At 37.9% G+C, this 18,118-nt stretch overlaps 1 protein-coding gene across 2 annotated transcripts in view; it reads right to left on the minus strand.

Annotated features, from left to right (window-relative positions):
• LOC106940165 (BTB/POZ domain-containing protein KCTD5) overlaps positions 1 to 15,459 on the minus strand; it is a 19,459-nt gene extending 4,000 nt beyond the window's left edge. Inside the window, exons 1-6 of one of the 2 annotated variants that reach the window (XM_015022830.1) lie at positions 15,100 to 15,459; positions 6,603 to 6,711; positions 6,415 to 6,506; positions 5,506 to 5,601; positions 5,222 to 5,326; positions 3,405 to 3,530 (exon numbers count right to left, since the gene is read on the minus strand). In XM_015022830.1, coding sequence (XP_014878316.1) covers positions 3,405 to 3,530; positions 5,222 to 5,326; positions 5,506 to 5,601; positions 6,415 to 6,506; positions 6,603 to 6,711; positions 15,100 to 15,303 — 732 coding nt within the window. In that variant the 5' untranslated portion in view covers positions 15,304 to 15,459. The remainder of the gene's footprint in view (positions 1 to 3,404; positions 3,531 to 5,221; positions 5,327 to 5,505; positions 5,602 to 6,414; positions 6,507 to 6,602; positions 6,712 to 15,099) is intronic. The other variant, XM_015022831.1, reaches the window with a different exon arrangement.
• Between the last annotated feature and the right edge of the window lie 2,659 nt (positions 15,460 to 18,118).

The raw sequence follows: 18,118 nt of genomic DNA on the forward strand, positions 1-18,118 counted from the left end.
TGAACGTGAAACTGTTGACAGCTGCGTTTCCCATAAAAATTGGGAAAAAACTTTAGTATTCCCCAAAAGTAAAAAAAAAAAAAAAAAAAAAAAAAAAGTTTTATTCCATTAAATCAGAAACACAATTAAAATCAAACATGAATAACTTTGTTGGTTATTAAAACAAAAAACTAAATAAGTATCACGTCATCATCCTCCAACTACTTCCTGTCTTCTTTCTTTTCCTCCAGTAGCAACATCTGGAGGATGTTTGCTACTCCTCCAGATGTTGGGGGAATGGCAAACATTGTGTTAGATGTTTGTGCATCGAACACAAAAAAGTATAAAAAAAAACAAAAAAACGGGAGATTATTTTAAAATTGGCATGTTTCAATTAATCACATTTATTTTCAGAATTGTAATTGCCATTATTTTAACGGAAATGCAGCAAGTGAAAAACAGCCTCTTTAATCAGAGGCTTCTTCACATTTGTTGCAATACAGACTGCTACAGGAGCGCCTTCCTGCCATCACATCTACAAGAACTCCTTAAATGAGTTACAGTATTTATTTCCAGTGGAATGAATGAAGTATTTCTTAACTGAACTGAAATGTAGTTCTGAACTTTTTTAGGGTTGAAACCAATAATTGGATTAATCAGCTATTGAACTAGTCATCTGGTAATCAATATGATTGGAACATACAGGCTAATAAAATGGCAATTCACTGAAAAAAAAAAAACTTTCAGAGCAGTTAGGACAAAACTGAACCAAAATAAACATTTTGCCATAAAAATAATATATAAAAAGCTGTAGATTTAACAGTTGCTTGAAATGAACAAACATTAAATTATAGAATGCTGTTATTGCACTTTGGCAATAAAACTTTTTTTTTTCTCCCCAATTAAAAACAACTGAATTATTTATTTATTTGCATCTATAATTGTCCTTTGGAATCAATGGAGTATTTTTTTAAAGGTTTTGTTGGCTCTAGTGGCCTTTATTTGAAAGAAGTTCGACAGGAAAGAGGACAATCAGAGAGGGGAAGACATGCGGCAAACGTCGCCAGGACGGGAATCGAACCTGCGACCACCGCCATGAGGAATAAGGCCTCCATACGCGGGTCGTGCTTCGCCCCTGTGCCACTACAGCACCCCAATGGAGTATTTTTTTATTTTAATTTTTATGCATTTCTAACATTGTACTATGTTATTTATTTAAAACTTTATGGCCCCAAAGTAGCTCCATACATGGACCTCAGTTATTTTGGTATAAATGTTTTTATACCAAAAAAACCAACTGCTAATGAAATAATCTGAGGTTTATCTTCTCAGTCAAAGAAACATTTTTTTCTTCTACTGAAAAAGAAGAAAAAAGTTTTTTTTAAAAATATTTTTATTCTGTACATTTATTTTAAATTTTTGGTTTATTTTTTATTTCTATTTTTATAATACCAGTTTATTATATATATATATATATATTTTTTTACCATTTTTTAACCAGTATTTTTGGATCGTTTTATTTTTAGTTTATTAATATTGATTAATAGTTATTATTTTAATGTTTCAGAGATACAAAATGAAAGTAAAAAATAAAACTGACCCGAATCTCCTCAGAAGAAGCAAAACGTTGTGGAAGAAAAATAGTTGATAAAAAAGAGAAGAGCAGCTATATTTGTGTCGCTTATTAATTTTTAATCATATTTAAAAATTTACTTCTACCCTTTTACTCTGAAATTGAAGTAAGCCTCTCGGTTATTCATGTTGCACACAGAGACATTAAAAACTAGGCTTTTTATTTTCCAAGTGTTTTAAAATCCAGTATTAGTCACTTTAAACATTTTACACAGTGTGAACAGCAGAGGTTCACTAAAAACAGAGAAAAAACCCAGAACCTTAGAAAATACCAGTTAAACTATTTAAAGGTAAAAATCTTAACGTCTTAACTCAATTACAAATTTAAAAATAGGATATTTAGATTTTTCTCCCCCATTTCTGAAAATAAAACCCGCAAAAGAGATTGATCAGTTAAATGTTTCAAGCTTTTATTTCTTGTACTTTTGATGATTATGGCTTAAAAATAATGGAAAATCTCAGTGTCAAATTATAAACGTTTGTCACAATAACAACGTTTTTACCAGTGCTGCTCTGAGCAGCAGCTCCTATAATGAGCCCAGCAGATGTTTGCTAATTGCTGCTGGCTAGTCTGAAGGAGCTGAGTGGGGGAGGAGCTGCGCCTCGAAGGCGGGGCTAGGTCCACCCAGGCATTTAACAGCTGAATGGTTGCCATGGAGATTGAAGGATTTCTCAAACAAGAATGATTTTTTTTTTCTATAAAACCGTCAGACTATATTTGTTGTGAATTGTCGTTAGATAAACTTAATTAAATGTAGTAGATGGGAATCAAAGCAACACTCCAGGTTTAACATTGTAACATGATGGAAAGATAAAAAAAGCTGATTTTATATAACACTGCCCCTTTAAATTAAAATCACACACAAAAAATAAAAGAAATAAAGTGTTGAAATATTTCACTTTGATGAAAATCTTTTCTCTTTCTGAGTGAGCGTCCGGTCTGTCTGGGTTTTCCTTTGCTGAGGCGCAGCAGCCTCTGATTCAGCACGCCCTGCATTAAGCCGGGAAGCGAACGCGTCAATAATTATTAGGCTGGGAAACAAATGGAGCTCTTCCCGTCCGGCAGACCGCTTCACCTGGAAGCCCGGCGCCTGGTCTCCGGCGGCCGCCCACTTCCTGCCGACGCGGGGAAAACGTCTCTGCTAGGACAGGTTAGCGCTCCGGCTAACTGAGCTGCTAGCAGGTGAACCCGCCCACCCAGATTACAGACATCCTCACTGGAGCTTCACACAGGTGGAAACGTGTTTGTGATAAAAATAAATGAATAATAAAAATAAACTATCATTAAATAAAGGTTACTTTATTTTAAATAAACATTTTTTATTTTAATATAGGAATCATGAGTGAGCTTTATGGTAAACCAAAATTTACTCTAATAAAAATGCATTTTTATAATACGTTTTTATTTTAAAATATTTTATAATAAAATATTGGTATTACACCATAGAGATAAAAATCTAAATAAGTAAAATTGTCATTATGTTACCATTTTAAATACCTTATTTTTAATGTTGCTACCGTATCATTTTTTATTGTGATAAATATTGTTAGAACTCAACAAAACATTTTATAGCACTTTTTAAAACAAAATATATTACAATAAAGTTTTATTGGTCCATCGTCTTTCACAGATTGCAAAATGCATAAAATTATAGATGAGAGGTTTTTTTTTTTTTATTGTACCATTTGTACCACCTGGCCTGATTTTAAAATGGTTTGAAAAAGTGACTGGGAGTTCTGGTTTCAGTGGTGAAGCAGTGACTGGTTTGAATGTTTTATTCTCGCAGCTTCACCTTTGCCTTCTCGCTGGGCTCGCTGTTGGTCCCGTACGACTGGTTGTGCAGCTCCTTGGAAACGACGCACAGGAACTCGGCCTGGTCTTCGTTTCCGTAGTTATAGGAGGAGCCGATGCTGACGAGCTGCGACGACACGGAGAGGAAATCAGCCAAAAAACCAAATTAATCATCTGAAAGGACGAAAGAATCAGAAAATCCTGGAAATGAACAACAGCAGAGATCCACAGAGGAAAAACCCAGAACCTTAGAAAATACCAGTTAAACCCATTAAAACCAGACAGTAATGCCGACACAGCTTCTGCTTCAGTTAAACATCCCATAATGCTTTGCTGCATCACATGACCAAACAAACACTTCCTGAACCAGAAAAAAGATGAAGGCGAACATCAGCAGCTAATTTCAACCCAATTGATCAATAAGAAGTGACTCGCATCGGCCGGTACCGACGTCCAGGTGTCGACTGGTCCTACCCAGGTGCTGACCAATTACCCATGTATTAGATAATTATGTTTTATAAAATCAAATTTCTGACACCCTCAGAAATCTGACTTTTGTTTCCCATTAATTTGTTTTTCCCCAAACGGTGGCACTAATCTTTTTCCGTACGTCCCCCGACTTTGTGTTTTTAAATAATTTCTTAAAGTTTGGCTTTTATTTCACAACTTTTACTACAGTAATCATTTTAAATACTATTTAAAGACCTGCTAATAATTCAGAACAAGAAAATAAAAGTCAGTGATTCACAAAACGAGGCAACAGAAATCTAAAACACAGACGAGCATTCAGGAGACAAATGCAGAACTACGGAGAGAACAGAGGAGCAGGAGGTTAGCCATGAGCAGAAACATGCCGGAGGAAAGTTTTCCAAGTATGGCGGATGAACAAGCAAAGCTTGGAAAACTGCAACAAGTGGCAGCAATTTGAAGGATTTTTTACTGTAAATTTTAGGGACATTCAGCTGATTGTTTCTTCACAAGCTGCTGAACAGAACCACAGGAGAAACTTGAACATTTCCTACAATGAGGAGCGTGAAAAGCAGCAGCTTCTGGCTGAAATGCGCTGCAGACTGCATGCGTCCCGCCTGTACCCAGCTGTGCATGTTCAGACATGCATCGCCTCATTACTCCCTGCTGCCTGATACTTGTTGTTGTGAAGCAGACTCACAGCGAAAAGGAACCAATATCCTCCACTGTAACAAACCCACTGAGCTTTTAGCTGCTTCAGTTCAGAAAAACGTCCTGGAACTCGTTTTGTTCTGCTCAAACCGGATATTTCTCATTCTGAAAACTCTTTTTTATAAGTTTCAGCTCAAATAAATCAGCTCAGAAATGCGGATTTGGTTTTATAACAATAATAACAGGGTTTCCCCCAGTGTATCATCAGCCTGGCGGGCCACCAGGCTGAAAATTGTTCATTTATAATAAGAGTGAAAATAGCTGAATATCCTCCTCTAGCTACCACTTCTGAGTTTTTTAGATGGTTATGGATCAGAAAAACAAAACCTTCTGCAGACCTGAGATTGTTTAAATCACTCGCTGCTCAAACCAAAATGTATCATCCTGAAAACTCGCTTTTTGTAGTTTCAGCTCAAATAAATCAGCTCAGAACTGTGAAAGTGGTTTTATAATAACATAATGAGGAAATAAAATCACAGACAATAACAAAAGGTGACGGGTTTTCTTTAGCAGAACAAATGAAGAGTGGAAATAGCTGGCAGCTAGGCGTCTACTTGGGACAAACAATGGCTAAAGGGGTGTGTATGGACAACAGGGATCATGCAGTGACCGGCCCGTAAACACGGCTGTGGGACACACCTCTCCGCTGTTGTTTGGCAAAGCAGACTCCTCTCCCTTCACCTCCCTTGACACAATCAGCAGATACTCTGCCTGGTGGGCCCGCCCGTAACCTATACTGACAAGCTGTAACGACCAATCAGAGCACAGAGAGCATGCTCGGGTCATGAATCATCATCCGATTCGCCGAGCGGCCGATCGGTTCTGTCAAACATCAGATTGAGGATTTCTGGATTAATGTGAGCATAGCAGGGCGGGTGAAAGCACATGACAGGAGCGCCGCCGGAGCGCCGCGGCGCAGGTACCTGCTCGAACTTCCAGCCGTCAGACATGGTGGACACCATCTGGGTCAGCTCCTCCTCCTGGCACTGCAGAACCCGGTACACGTGCTTCACTGGAACCTGGCAGGAAACGCGCAACCGAGAGGAAACCATGAAAAACACAAGAACACACACATTCCTGAGAGTAAACGGTTTCAAAACCATTTCATTGTGAAATAACTGATTTAATCATCAATTAATTCACTGAAGTGCCTGGAAGAACATATTTAGTAGAAATTACGACAAATATTTACACATTTTTCATTCCTCCTCTTTAAATATGTTCTGCCAAAAACTCAAGTGACATGATTTTAGCTTCACTTGGTTGTTTCTGTAAAATAAGCAAAACAAAAAACTAAACATTTATGTACAAGCTGCAGTATGTAACTTTTATATAAAAATGTTTTGTTTGTTTATTAAACTGCCACCATGTCATGACAATATGGGACAGATAATCTGAGTAAAAACTGATCGCCTCCACCTCCTCCTTGAGCTAATATTGTCTTCTGAAGAAAACCAGGGTGTAGAATAATAATACGAGAAGCCAGAAAAACAACCAATCAGAGCCAGGGGCGGGGCTTAGCGCTGTCAATCAACTCATGTATGCTACTAAATGTGCTAATGGTAGAGAAACAACTTATCGTTACAGGAAAACGTCATTGGTGGGTATGCTAACTAGCCTAGCCTTCATGGGTGTGACTGACAGCACTAAGACCCGCCTCCTGCCTCTGATTGGTTGTTGGGGGAGAACTTCCATCAGTAATTACATGAACAGATTATCCATACTTTAAGTGACAAATATGTACAAAATACTAAAAAAAAAAAAAAAACCTTTCTCCAGTTTTTTCAATAATAATGAATGGATCTGATTTCAGGGAGCCTCCTGCTGGGTACCTGTGATGTTTTGCAGTCCCGTTCCCTGATCTTGTCCTTGATGAGTTTTATTAATGATGTGATGTTGTAGAACTCGGCTTCCTCCAAAACTCCTGGAGACAGAAAAAAGTTTGATTTCACAGACTTTTGTCCCTTCAGAGCCTCCGTAGGTGAAACAGCAGCTGCCTGAACACAGAGACGCGTCTTACCTTCCTCCGCCAAGTCCCGGTTGAGCACCAGTTTGCCATGCCTCAGGTAGTTCAGCACTGGCCCGAAGTACGTGGGGTCTCTGTCGATGAGATAGGCACCAGTTTCATCCTGCCGGAGAGAGAAATACGGGTTCAGAGGTCAAATATGCAGTCAACTCACTGAAACAGTATTATGCGTTTCTCAGCCGCATTGGGCCATTTTACAGCATAACTACGTTGACATAAGTTAAACTTAAGTTACGTTAACTTGGAAATTTAACGCCTTGACATTGGCCCTGTCTCTTTAAGAAACTCCTGCTCTTTCTGAAGCTCTGCCTCCTAGAAGTCATCCCAACATGGCTCCCCTATTAACCTTTTAACAACGTTTTAACGAGGGATGCTCTGAGAAGAGCGGGGGAGGAGCTGTGCCTCAAAGGCGGGGCTAGGTCCACCCAGGTGTTAACACCTGAGATTAAAGGATTACTCAAGCATGAATGAAAGAATCAAAGCAACACTCCAGTACAATAAATCAATAATTATATTGCAATAGACATGTGATCAGTATCAATAGTTAATACATCTGATAAAATATTCAATATTCAATACACAGAATAATCACTGAACTCTGATCCAGAACTGCACAGCCTTCTGGGATATGTAGGCAGAGGAAAGACTTTAGCTGCACCTCTCGCAGGTAGCTAAGCTAGGTTGATGGAATCAACCAACTCACTCACTCTCTGGTTACTTAGCAACTCACTCACTCTCTGGTTGCCTAGCAACAACCTGCTGTCTCGGTTTAAAGGTTAACCAAGACTCCTAACAGGTTAAAAATAAAAAACAATGGTGAGAAGTGAAACTTTTGGATAAAACAGGAAAGGTCACATCACCAGTTTGGCAGCATTCCAAATATTTAAACCAAAAATCTAATCAATAGTTATCAATAAACTGATATGAATCCTTTATATCGTTTTCAGCCCAACACTCCAGGTATGTTTTTTAAGAAGGAATGACATTATAACACGACTTAAAGCTCAAAAAGGTTGATTTTACGTGATACTGGCCCTTTAAGGTCACTTCCTGTGGTTTTAATGGCTGCACACCGGGCCACACGTGTGACTGCGTTGGGATATCACTGCAGTATTCCCGCAGGTTTCATCCCGATTCCTTCACAACCGCTGGGTATTCCCCTCTTCCTGAGCTGTGATTAGACGGCGCGTCTCCCGGGGGGTGAGGAGAGCGAGTCGAAACAATTAGAGCAGAACAGAAAAGATCTGGAACAACAGGCCCGTCCCGCCGAGGGCCGCCGCAGAAAGGAGCCATCAATTAACCCGTTCCGCTCGCTTGGGTGGCTAGCCGTTCATAAAAAATGGAAAATAAGGGTTGAGCAGCATCGTCTCCGGCATAAATGTGCATTTATGATCGCTTCTAATCAAGTGGGGGAGAAGCAATTTGTTTCAGTGTCTGGATATTTTTCAACACGGGAAAATTGGCTTTTTCCTCAAAAAGTCCAACTTCCAACCCGGTTCTTCCCTTAACGGACCGGTAAGTCCGTTACTGGTGGCTTCAAACCCTCTAAATGCCAGATGTCGTCTCATTTAGAGGGATTATCTGTTTGTAAACAGGCAACTTTACTGCAGAAACAGATTTAAACTCCCACTGGTCGCCATGGTTACCCGCATTCATCTGGCCGTTTTGCTATTAGCTAGCATGTTGTTAGCATGCTACAACTGTTTAATAAGGCTAAGCTAAGAAAAATAATATGATTTATAACAGTGCATTAAAGTGTAAATATGGATGTAGAGTAATAATACGAGAAAAAGTCGTAATGAGAAAAAGTCGTAATATGAGAAGCCAAAATAAAGCTGTAATAATGCAAGAAAAAAAGTCATGAGTCAAAAAATATGAAGACAAAAGTCATATTACCACAATAAAGTTGCAATACAAGAAAACAGTCATAACATTACTATAATAAAGTTGTTCTATTAGGAGAACGAAGAAGCAATTTCACAAAAACTCCTTTAGAAATAAATAAAATTGTAATGAGGAATAACTTCATGAATTCACATCTAGTGAAGTTATTCAGGTGTCATTTTTACAAACAAGGAAATCCTTCATCTTTTAATACATCAGCATCAAGACTTTGAAATGATTGAGTTTATTTAGTAGAAAGACTGAAGCAGTTGCAACAAATCTTCATAGCTATCCATGATTTATTATCATTAGCAATTTTATGACTTTTCTGCTAATATTATAACTTTATCCTCATAACTGAAATAATAATAATCCCTTATTTGGCCCTGATATTCTGTTATGCTGCTAATTTTACACACAGACAGTAAACTTCACAAGTTGAAGCTTCACTATGATAATGGGTGGAAATCGGCCCAGAAGCCTCTCATAGTTAGCACCATTATCCCGAGATGAATTCAACTCCAAAGCCATTAATCTTTCTAATAATGAGACAAAGTCCCAGTGCATCGCCTCTCCTAATGAATCCAAAGCCCTCTCGGCAGACTGACCTCTTTTCCACGTCAAAAATATTCCACAGGAGCCCACAGGAGCGCTATTCCAGCCCACCGGGCCACTTTTTAAACTTTTATATTCACAAGAGTTCAAGTACAAGAACAGGAGGCCCAAATAGAGAAAGACCCGACCTGAACCGCTCACCCAGATCCAGATAAGATGCACTAAAACTAGTAATCAATAATAATCAATATCAATACATGATAATCTGATGCAGGCCTGTCACAATATTTTTTGCTGTACAATAAATTGTCCCATAAGTTATTACAATAAATGCTAATATTGTTTTGAGACAATTTCCATTAATTTGTGACGGTTTCGTGCGTCCATCCCATAATAAACACCCAGTGGGCTGGATTAACGGTAATAATGGCATAATAAAGCTAGGACACATTATTAAAGATCAATAAACTTTAAATTCTAATGAACATTTACCACTGAATCAGAAAACATTTCAAATACAAAACAACAAATGAAACGAATCATCAAATCTTTGTAAAAATTATCCTAAAAAAGTTCAGATCAAAACACCAGACAGACTTTTAGCATCCAGTTTTCAGTAGAGACAAAATACGCAAACAAAAATTAGAGTTTGTTTTAATTTATCACAAGATTAATTGATCAATGTCTTATTGTGAAAGGCCTAATTATTAAACTGGTGGCTTCAACCGACTGACTTGCTCTTCAGTTGCCTAGCAACAACCTGCTGAGGAAGAAGCAGTTTCAAGTTCCCCCAACTTTACATTGTGATTAGTTTTTCAGGCATATCGTCCAGCCCTAACTAAAACTACAACCTGCTGCATCCTTTCCCACGTCGCCTGAACGCACCGTCAGAAGCACACGTGTTTTCACTGCAGGCGCTCCGACGTGTCGCGGCGTGAAAACCCAGAGGAACCTGGAAATCCCACCAACAGGTGAGGTTTAGTTTCACTAAACATGGAACCGGGTTCTCCTGTTTTCAGCAAGTCAACAACACAGCAGCTCTGACAAACCATCAGCTTCTGATCGACAGTCGGGTCAAAACCGACAGCAGGAAGTCAAAACAACAAGAAAAAGTTAAATCTGAAATGCAGAACTGCAGCGGCATGTTCAGGCGTTTCTGCACTGTAGATTATTATTGTTGGTGAATGTCGCAAGAATCAAATGACTTCTGCTTTAAATTAAAAACATGATTACAAAACTCAAAAAAGATTTATAATTCAATTCATCTGATTAGGACAGTTAATCAACATTACCACAATACATGGCAGAGTTAATATCTAGGAATTAGCATAATATTTAAAGTTCGTTTTTATCCCAAGACGAGGAAGCAGAAAAAAGCAAAACGACTCAATATAATTCACACAGACACGGTTCTATTAAGAGAAGTAAAAAATAAAACATTTGCACAAGAAATAACTAACCAAGAAATATAGATTTATGGAAAACAGTTTGTCCTGCAGCTGCAAGCATGTGTGAATTTTTAGTTTCTCCTGGTTCAAATTACCCAAAGAAATTCTTTATTATTGCACTTAAGGCAACAAAATGTTTGTTTCATTAATTAAAACTGGATTATTTGTGCATCAACATCTTTTAAAGTATTATAATACACATTTTAAAGAAAGCTTATGAGATTAAATAAACAATCTACAGAATGCAGCAAATTTTTTATTGATTAATCGTCAGAATAATCGATCATTAAAATATTTTGCAGCCTAAATAAAGATCAGAGCAGTCACTCAGTAAAAACATGAATAAAAATCTGGGCTGTGAAAATTATTACACTCAAAACTTTTTCACCATGATGGTAGCATCGACGTTGCCATGACAACCGTCAGATAGATGGCCAGGATTTCGCCTGTTCCAATAGAGTTCAGGCCGGCTCGCCCTGCCATCTTTAAAAGAAAGCAGCCAATCAGAGCCAGAGAGCGCAGCTGAGCAGCCAATCAGAGCGCAGCTCTGCATGAGCCTCATCAACCAAATCCTCCCACAGGAAACGCCACGGCGACCACTCAGCTCAACAGAAAATGGCCCAGTCAAAGTAAACATGATGGCTGATGGTGCTAAGCAGGAGGAGAAACGTCCCAATAATCCAATCGGTCTCAAAGCTTCTGCAGTCGGACAGTCGAGTCGCATTTTATCCAACTTTTACGTGGTTGAAGTGAGACATGAGCCACAACTGCAGCAGCAGAAGTCGGGACGTAAACAATGGCAGGAAAACTCAATATTCTGCTAATGTAAAAAGATGAATAATTAATGATTTATTTATCATGACGTGTCATGATAAATTCCAGTTATCAAAGGGAAAAAACCCAAACTGAACATGATCAGAAACGTATTAAACATGTGGCTAATGGAGGCTGAAGCTACACTAGCTAAGATAATTTCTTTTAAAAATCTGACTATTTTTTGTTTTATTAAAATATTTCATGTTTTGCTTATTGAGCTGGAAAAAAATATTTTAGATGTTTTAATTTTTTGGTCAACAAGAACTCTTGATTTGACGACTTTGGCTTATATTGGAAAAGTTTGTACACCCCTGGTTTGGCTTTCTGACGCCCACAGCAGCAGCGGCGGGTGCAGGTTTCCAGCAGATAGAGGCCGATGCTATTGGGTATCAGAATAACTTCATTAGCCGGCAGCGCCTTGCTGCTGAGCTCTTACTGCAGGGAGGCGGCGCGGGGGGAGACGATACGGCCATTAAATATTTACGCCGCCTCCCGCCACGTTCCCAGGCACGGCGGAAAGCCTGAAGAAAATACCTCCCTGGGCAGCAAATGGATATGAATATGAAAAGACGGAGAAGGAACAAGAATCCTTTGTGATGGGCTGCGTGAAAAATTGATGCGGTTCTGAAAGCAGAGCTGGCTCTTCACTCAAATTTAACAGGGAAGAAGAGGAGAAATCAGTCGATTAACCCCTGAAGGAGTCGCTATGACGACATCCATTCACCGCGTCGGCAGTGACTGATGGTTATCAATATGGTGGAATAAATATTTAACATGTGACTTCTGAAAAGCAGACAGCGCACATGACAGCACTTCCTCCACTTCCTCCCCGGTCCAAACCCAAAGCGCCAACAAGCTGCAGTCAACAGCATGAATAATGCAGCTCAGCTCCAGAGTCCTGCAGCACGTCGGGCGGCGTGACTGAGGAAAACGGGGCGCCGGAGAGGAAAACGGGGCGCAGGAGAGGAAAACGGGGCGCAGGAGAGGAGAACGCCGCGGCCAGGCCGCCCGCTATGGGGGGCGCCACCCTCTACGAGGCCGCCGCCCTCTACGGGGAGCTGCCGCCCACTATGAGGCCGCCGCCATCTACGGGGAGCCGCCGCCCACAAAGGGCCGTCATAACTTCCCATTTTATCCAGTTTTGTCTCCGTTTTTTATTTTTCATCAGTTATTTTGCTTGGTGGAGAAACTTGAAACTGCTGCTGCCCCCATTAGTCAGCAGGTCGTTGCTAGGCAACTAAAGAATGAGTGAGTTAATTGAAGCCACTGCCCTGGAATATTCTATCGAGTATTATACCAGATTATCTATTAATATTGATCACATGTCTATAACGACATATGGGCTATGGATTTATTGTAAAGCCCTACTCATGGGAAAATATATATTAAAAAATAAAAATATGTAGCTTTTTTTTCTTTAAAGAAATGTCAATTTGTTTTCTAATTATTTAGTTTCGATTAGTTTTTTGAGTACATTTGCTAGTTTTTATTGGCTAAATATAGTTTAGTTTTTTCATACTTTGGTTAATTTTTCAGCACAGAATTTAAAAAGGTCAAAGTATTGTAATTACATTAACACTGATTGGGTATTGAATACTCATCATCAGTTATTGAACAACCAACTCACTGGAGTTTTATCCCAAACTCTTCTGCCGCCATTTTGCGGCCTAGCGTAGCGTAGCCTTTAGGAAAGTTGGGAGTGGCGTAATTTACCAATTAATTTCACATCAGTTCAAAAGGCTAATAAAAAGATTCATAAACACAAATTAAGGATATTTCTATAATTTCAGAATGTTTTAGTTAATTTTACAAACAACAAGTTTCAGTTATAGTTCTTCATTAATTACTGTTATTATTTCAGTTAATAACAAAAATGTTCCCAATTTTAGTTTTCATCATTTGGTGAATTTAGTTAACCTTAATAACCTTAGTTTGATGTAAAAGAAAACATGTAGTTTTCAATTTCTTTTGAGCTTAATTGAACAAATTTATTCCCAGTTATAAAACCAGGATTTGAGTCACTTTCTTTCAAAATGTTTGTTACATTTAACCAAGTTTAATAAATTAAATAAAAGCTGATTTGGGTGCAGAAACGTTGGCATTTCAGCCGGATCAACATGGCTCTGCTATTTATAGACACTTGGTTATAAAAAATGGATACTTTGTGTTGTACTTAACATTTTACACTGTAAAATGTTGGTAACAGATTTAAAAATAAAATGTCTCCTTATGGTTGGGTCAAATTTGTTTCATTCTTCCACTCCAGGTGAGGGCCACAAAAAAAAAAAAAAAAGAAAGAAAAATCATTTAAAAGACCACAAATGGCCCCCGGCCCACATTTTGGCCCCGTTTAATAATGCCAGGATGACTTGTGCTCAGTTCAAGATAAAGTTCAAAATTTTCCAAAAATGTTCAAAAAAAAATTGATGAGAAAGAAAATATTTACGCGAGTAAGTAAGTCAACTGTGTTTTGGTTTTGGATTGGGTTTTTTTAATGTTTCTGTTTAGTGATTTACACAAAAGAAGTGATTTTTACACATGGTATTGATTTGTGAAGATGTAATTTAATTTCATTTAATGAGTGGGATTGAAATAAATACTGAACAGGAAAATTTACATCATTTTTGAGCCGCAGTCGTGTGTATAACAAGCTGCGCTACTGGCTCCGCAGTGTGATGCTCACTCAGGACCCGGGATTGAAACGGACTGATCCATCACTCAGAGGATAAACAGAATAAAAACCCACAAGCTGATTATTTAGAGATTAAGATATTCGCATGGAAATACCAGCTGAGCCGTCATCTCGGCTCAGGATATTAGAGAGCAGGAGTGAAGAGGAGGACAGTAACAATAGATCAGGGGCAGAAACAAACAATAACTGCAGATGACACAGAAATATAACCGAGCAAAAAAACACAGACGAAAGTGTAAACAGAAACACTGAAGCTGGGTTCTGATTAGTAGATACTTCAAACTATCAAATACTTCAGAAAACTTTAACTAAATTATACCAAACTATTGTGATGCAGACTGTGACAAGCTACTCCCATCCAAAATGTTAAATATTAGTAATCACAAGTATTTTCCAAGTATTTTACACTTGAAAATAATCCGGATTAAATGTAATCCAGATTCGTTGTAAATTGTGTTAAATATGAAGCTGCGAATAAGATGCTGACTTCAGTTTCACCCAACCAGAAAATACGGAGCAAACAAAGCAAAATAAAATGATTGCTTATCACCCAAAAGGGTAATCACCACATTATTATAATTTTATAGCTATATTTGTGTAGATGAAATAATTTATTTGCAGATATCAGTGAAATCCGCAAATCACTATGTGACACCTAGATGCGATGCTTCAGATGGAGGAAACTTTTTAACTGTCGGGTCTTAATTTATATTAAAAAAAAGAATAAGAACAAAATCAAACAGTACTATATTTAACAGCAATAATTTTAAATGCATTTTGTTTTGCTAAAGGAAAGATCTAGTAACTTTCACTGAGAATTAAAAAGGAGCGAGCTAGCAGCGTTATGTCATGTGGTGACTGTCGGAATCTAGCTAGTAGGCTAGTGCTAACTAGCATCTACATTTCGGTGAGCGTTACCTGAATTATTAATATTTTTATCAAAATTGGAGTGCAATAAAAAGGAAAATTATATCGAAACCACTTTAAAACCTCTACTGGCATTAAAGGGAAACTTAGTGTCGGGATTCGGGTTTCCGAATCGCAGGCCAGTGTTAAGTGCTTAGTTAGCTAAGTGCTAAGTTAGCTTAGCATGTACCTTGTCGGAATCGAGCTCCGGATCAGCCTGGCTCAGCCTGAACAGAAAGGATTTCGGGTCTCGGCACAGCGTCTGCCTCGTCGTTAGAAAATACGTCCCTCCGACATTCAGCCGGATCCACTTGGAGGCTCCGACCCCCGGGGAAGAATGGGTCGGACATCTCCGGTGAACGGAGCCGCTTGTCTCGGAGCTGTTCTCTGCCATCCCGCTCCACTCCGCGCCTCCTCCGCCCTCGCTTCGGCTCTGCTCTGATCGAGCGGCTGACAGGAAGTGGCGACGCTGCCGCAAGCCGCCGACTGGGAGTCCGCCAGTCACTGCAACCTCCGCGGCCACTCCTACCCGCCGCTGTCCGCCCAGGCTTTCTACACGACTACTGTACGGAAGGCGATTAGGGCCACTAGAGAGACAAAGAAATAATTCTGACATTTTAGAATATGTGAGGTTAAAGTCACAATTTTTATTTTAAAACGTCATTGTAGTTAGGAAAAAATTTGTATATTTTTTGGGCAAAAATCACAGAAATATTCTAGAAAAAAATGGGAAATTTCTGAGTTTGAAAAATAGAAAATTTGCTAGAAAATGTTTCCTAGATTTCTTCCTTGTTTTTTGTTTTGTTTTGAGAAAAAACAAGGACATTTCTAAGTTTGAAACAAAGATTTACCTGAGAAAAGTCAGGGTTTTGTTTTTTTAGATTAATCTGATTTCTGAGAAGAAATGTGGACATTTCTGAGCTTCAATAGTATAAACTTTTCAACTTTTGAAACTCAGAAATGTTCTGATTAATCTCAAATTGTCTGTTTTTAGTGGAATATATATATATACACTGCTCAAAAAAATAAAGGGAACATTTCACTTTAATTTTGTGTGTGGCTCCAAATCCAGGCCTCCATTGGTTAATAAATTTGATTTCCATTGATGATTTTTGTGATTTTGTTGTCGGCACATTCAACTTTGTACAGAACAAAGTATTCAATGAGAATATTTCATTCATTTAGATCTAGGATGTGTTATTTGAGTGTTCCCTTTATTTTTTTGAGCAGTGTGTATATATATATATATACACACACACACAATGACCTCATTTTTGCCATTGTAGAATTCAGACTTTAATCTCAGAATTAAAACTATTTTTCAAAACCTAAGAGATTTCTGAGATTAAATTTCTCTTTTGTAACAATTAGAAGTAACTTTTGTTATCCAAAATGTATTAAATACATTAACGCAATATGAAATACACTAATAGTGGGGAAATTCAGGCAACAGTAAGTTTACCTTTAACATAACTGTAAGAAAGATTAAAAACAAAAATAGACAAGAAAATACTGTACAGTTATTAAAAATAATCTGTTTAAAAGAAATGTTCACCTGGGTCATTAAAAATGTACTGCATGTGTGTGAATAAAAACACATTTACAATAAATTTAAAAAGTGCAAATATCAATGACCTCAATATTTAATTTTAATAAATGAAACCAAGTTTTTGAGAAACAAAAATTAGAACACTTCATGTACGTTTAAAATTATAAATCAACTTTTCCCAGTCGAGTCTTGTCTCGTTCTTTTCTCAGCCCCAACCCGCTCCTTTATCTGGGTCAGACCGGAATCGTGACCCAGTTTTGCATATGAACAAATACTGTTTTAAATAAAGAAATCAGAATTTGAATAAGTGAGTCACTAACTCAGATTCAGAGAATCGAAAGCAGGGATTTAGTTGAGCCATGGTAAATTTGAGATTTGTGTGCATTCTCCCTTGATTTTAATTGCCATCGTGGGAATAATGACGATGCAAAAACAAGAAAAGCCTGACTTCCAATTCAAACTCAGCTTGAAAGTTTGAGTTAATCCAAGAAACAAAAAAAATAAATGAGATTTTGTTGAACATTTCTAACACCTCAAAATTTAGGTTATTAATTTATCAAAGCTTTTTGTTGAAATTCAGCTATTTTTGTTACACTTGGGGAAAAAATAAATTTATGGCACATCTTTGGGCAACAAGAGTCTACAAGTTAGGATCAAAAATCAACTTCAGTATGATTTTAACTGTCTAAAACCAGTCAGTTTTACAAAGACTTTCACACCAAAGCAGAGATAATGGGTCGGTACTTTATTTACATGCTGCAGAAACGTGAGATGTCGTCTCCGCCAGACGCAGTTCAGCGTCGTGGCGAAGGTTGTTAAACAGAAGACAAGACACATGGCTTTCATTTGAATGCCTAAATTCCTACATGCTTTAATCACTGGACTACCAAGCATTAAGTGGAAAATTCATCATTCAACATCTACTGACCTAGCGCACAAATAATCAGAGAGAGAATGAACAGAATCATTAAATTATCAGAATATGATTAAGTCACTGAGCAAATAGAAAATGTATGATATAGTAAGAAAAAAGCTGTAAAATATTATAGTTTACAATAATTATTCACATTCAAAGGCTTTACATCTCAATACATACACAACATGGCCCCTGAACATGACTTCAATCCAAATATGATTCATATATTAGAATTTAAATAACACAGAATGAACTATAGGCTAAAACAATAGCCATCAATAACCTTATACAAGAATAAAAATACAAAAACTGTATCCTAATATCATTGCATTACTCGCTTCAGATTTAATACATCATCTGTACATCACAGTTCTCGTCAGTTACAAGCCAGGTAGAGCGTTTCATACACGATGTAACCGACTGCCATCGACTTGATTCAGAATAGATTCGGTTTTTTTAGAAGAGAAGAAAAAACCCACTTCTGGCGTTCCCTTGACTTTATAGACAGATACAGCAATTTTATCGGTTTATTTGGATCAGATGGATTTCCTTAAACTGACATCCAACCACTCACTGCACACTCAGCTGAAGGAAGAGCGGCCTCCAAACGACCTCAAGGTCAAAAATAAAAGCCTTATAACATACTGCTAAAAAAATTAATTAAATCATTCGCTTTCATTTCTATTGGGCCAAAAGCAAAAAAAATAAAAATGAAAGATTAGTAAAAAGGGCAGAGAGCCCGTT

Source organism: Poecilia latipinna, unplaced genomic scaffold (assembly GCF_001443285.1).
Source record: "Poecilia latipinna isolate Pla-1442-1.1 unplaced genomic scaffold, P_latipinna-1.0 Scaffold3112, whole genome shotgun sequence".
Taxonomy (NCBI): domain Eukaryota; kingdom Metazoa; phylum Chordata; class Actinopteri; order Cyprinodontiformes; family Poeciliidae; genus Poecilia; species Poecilia latipinna.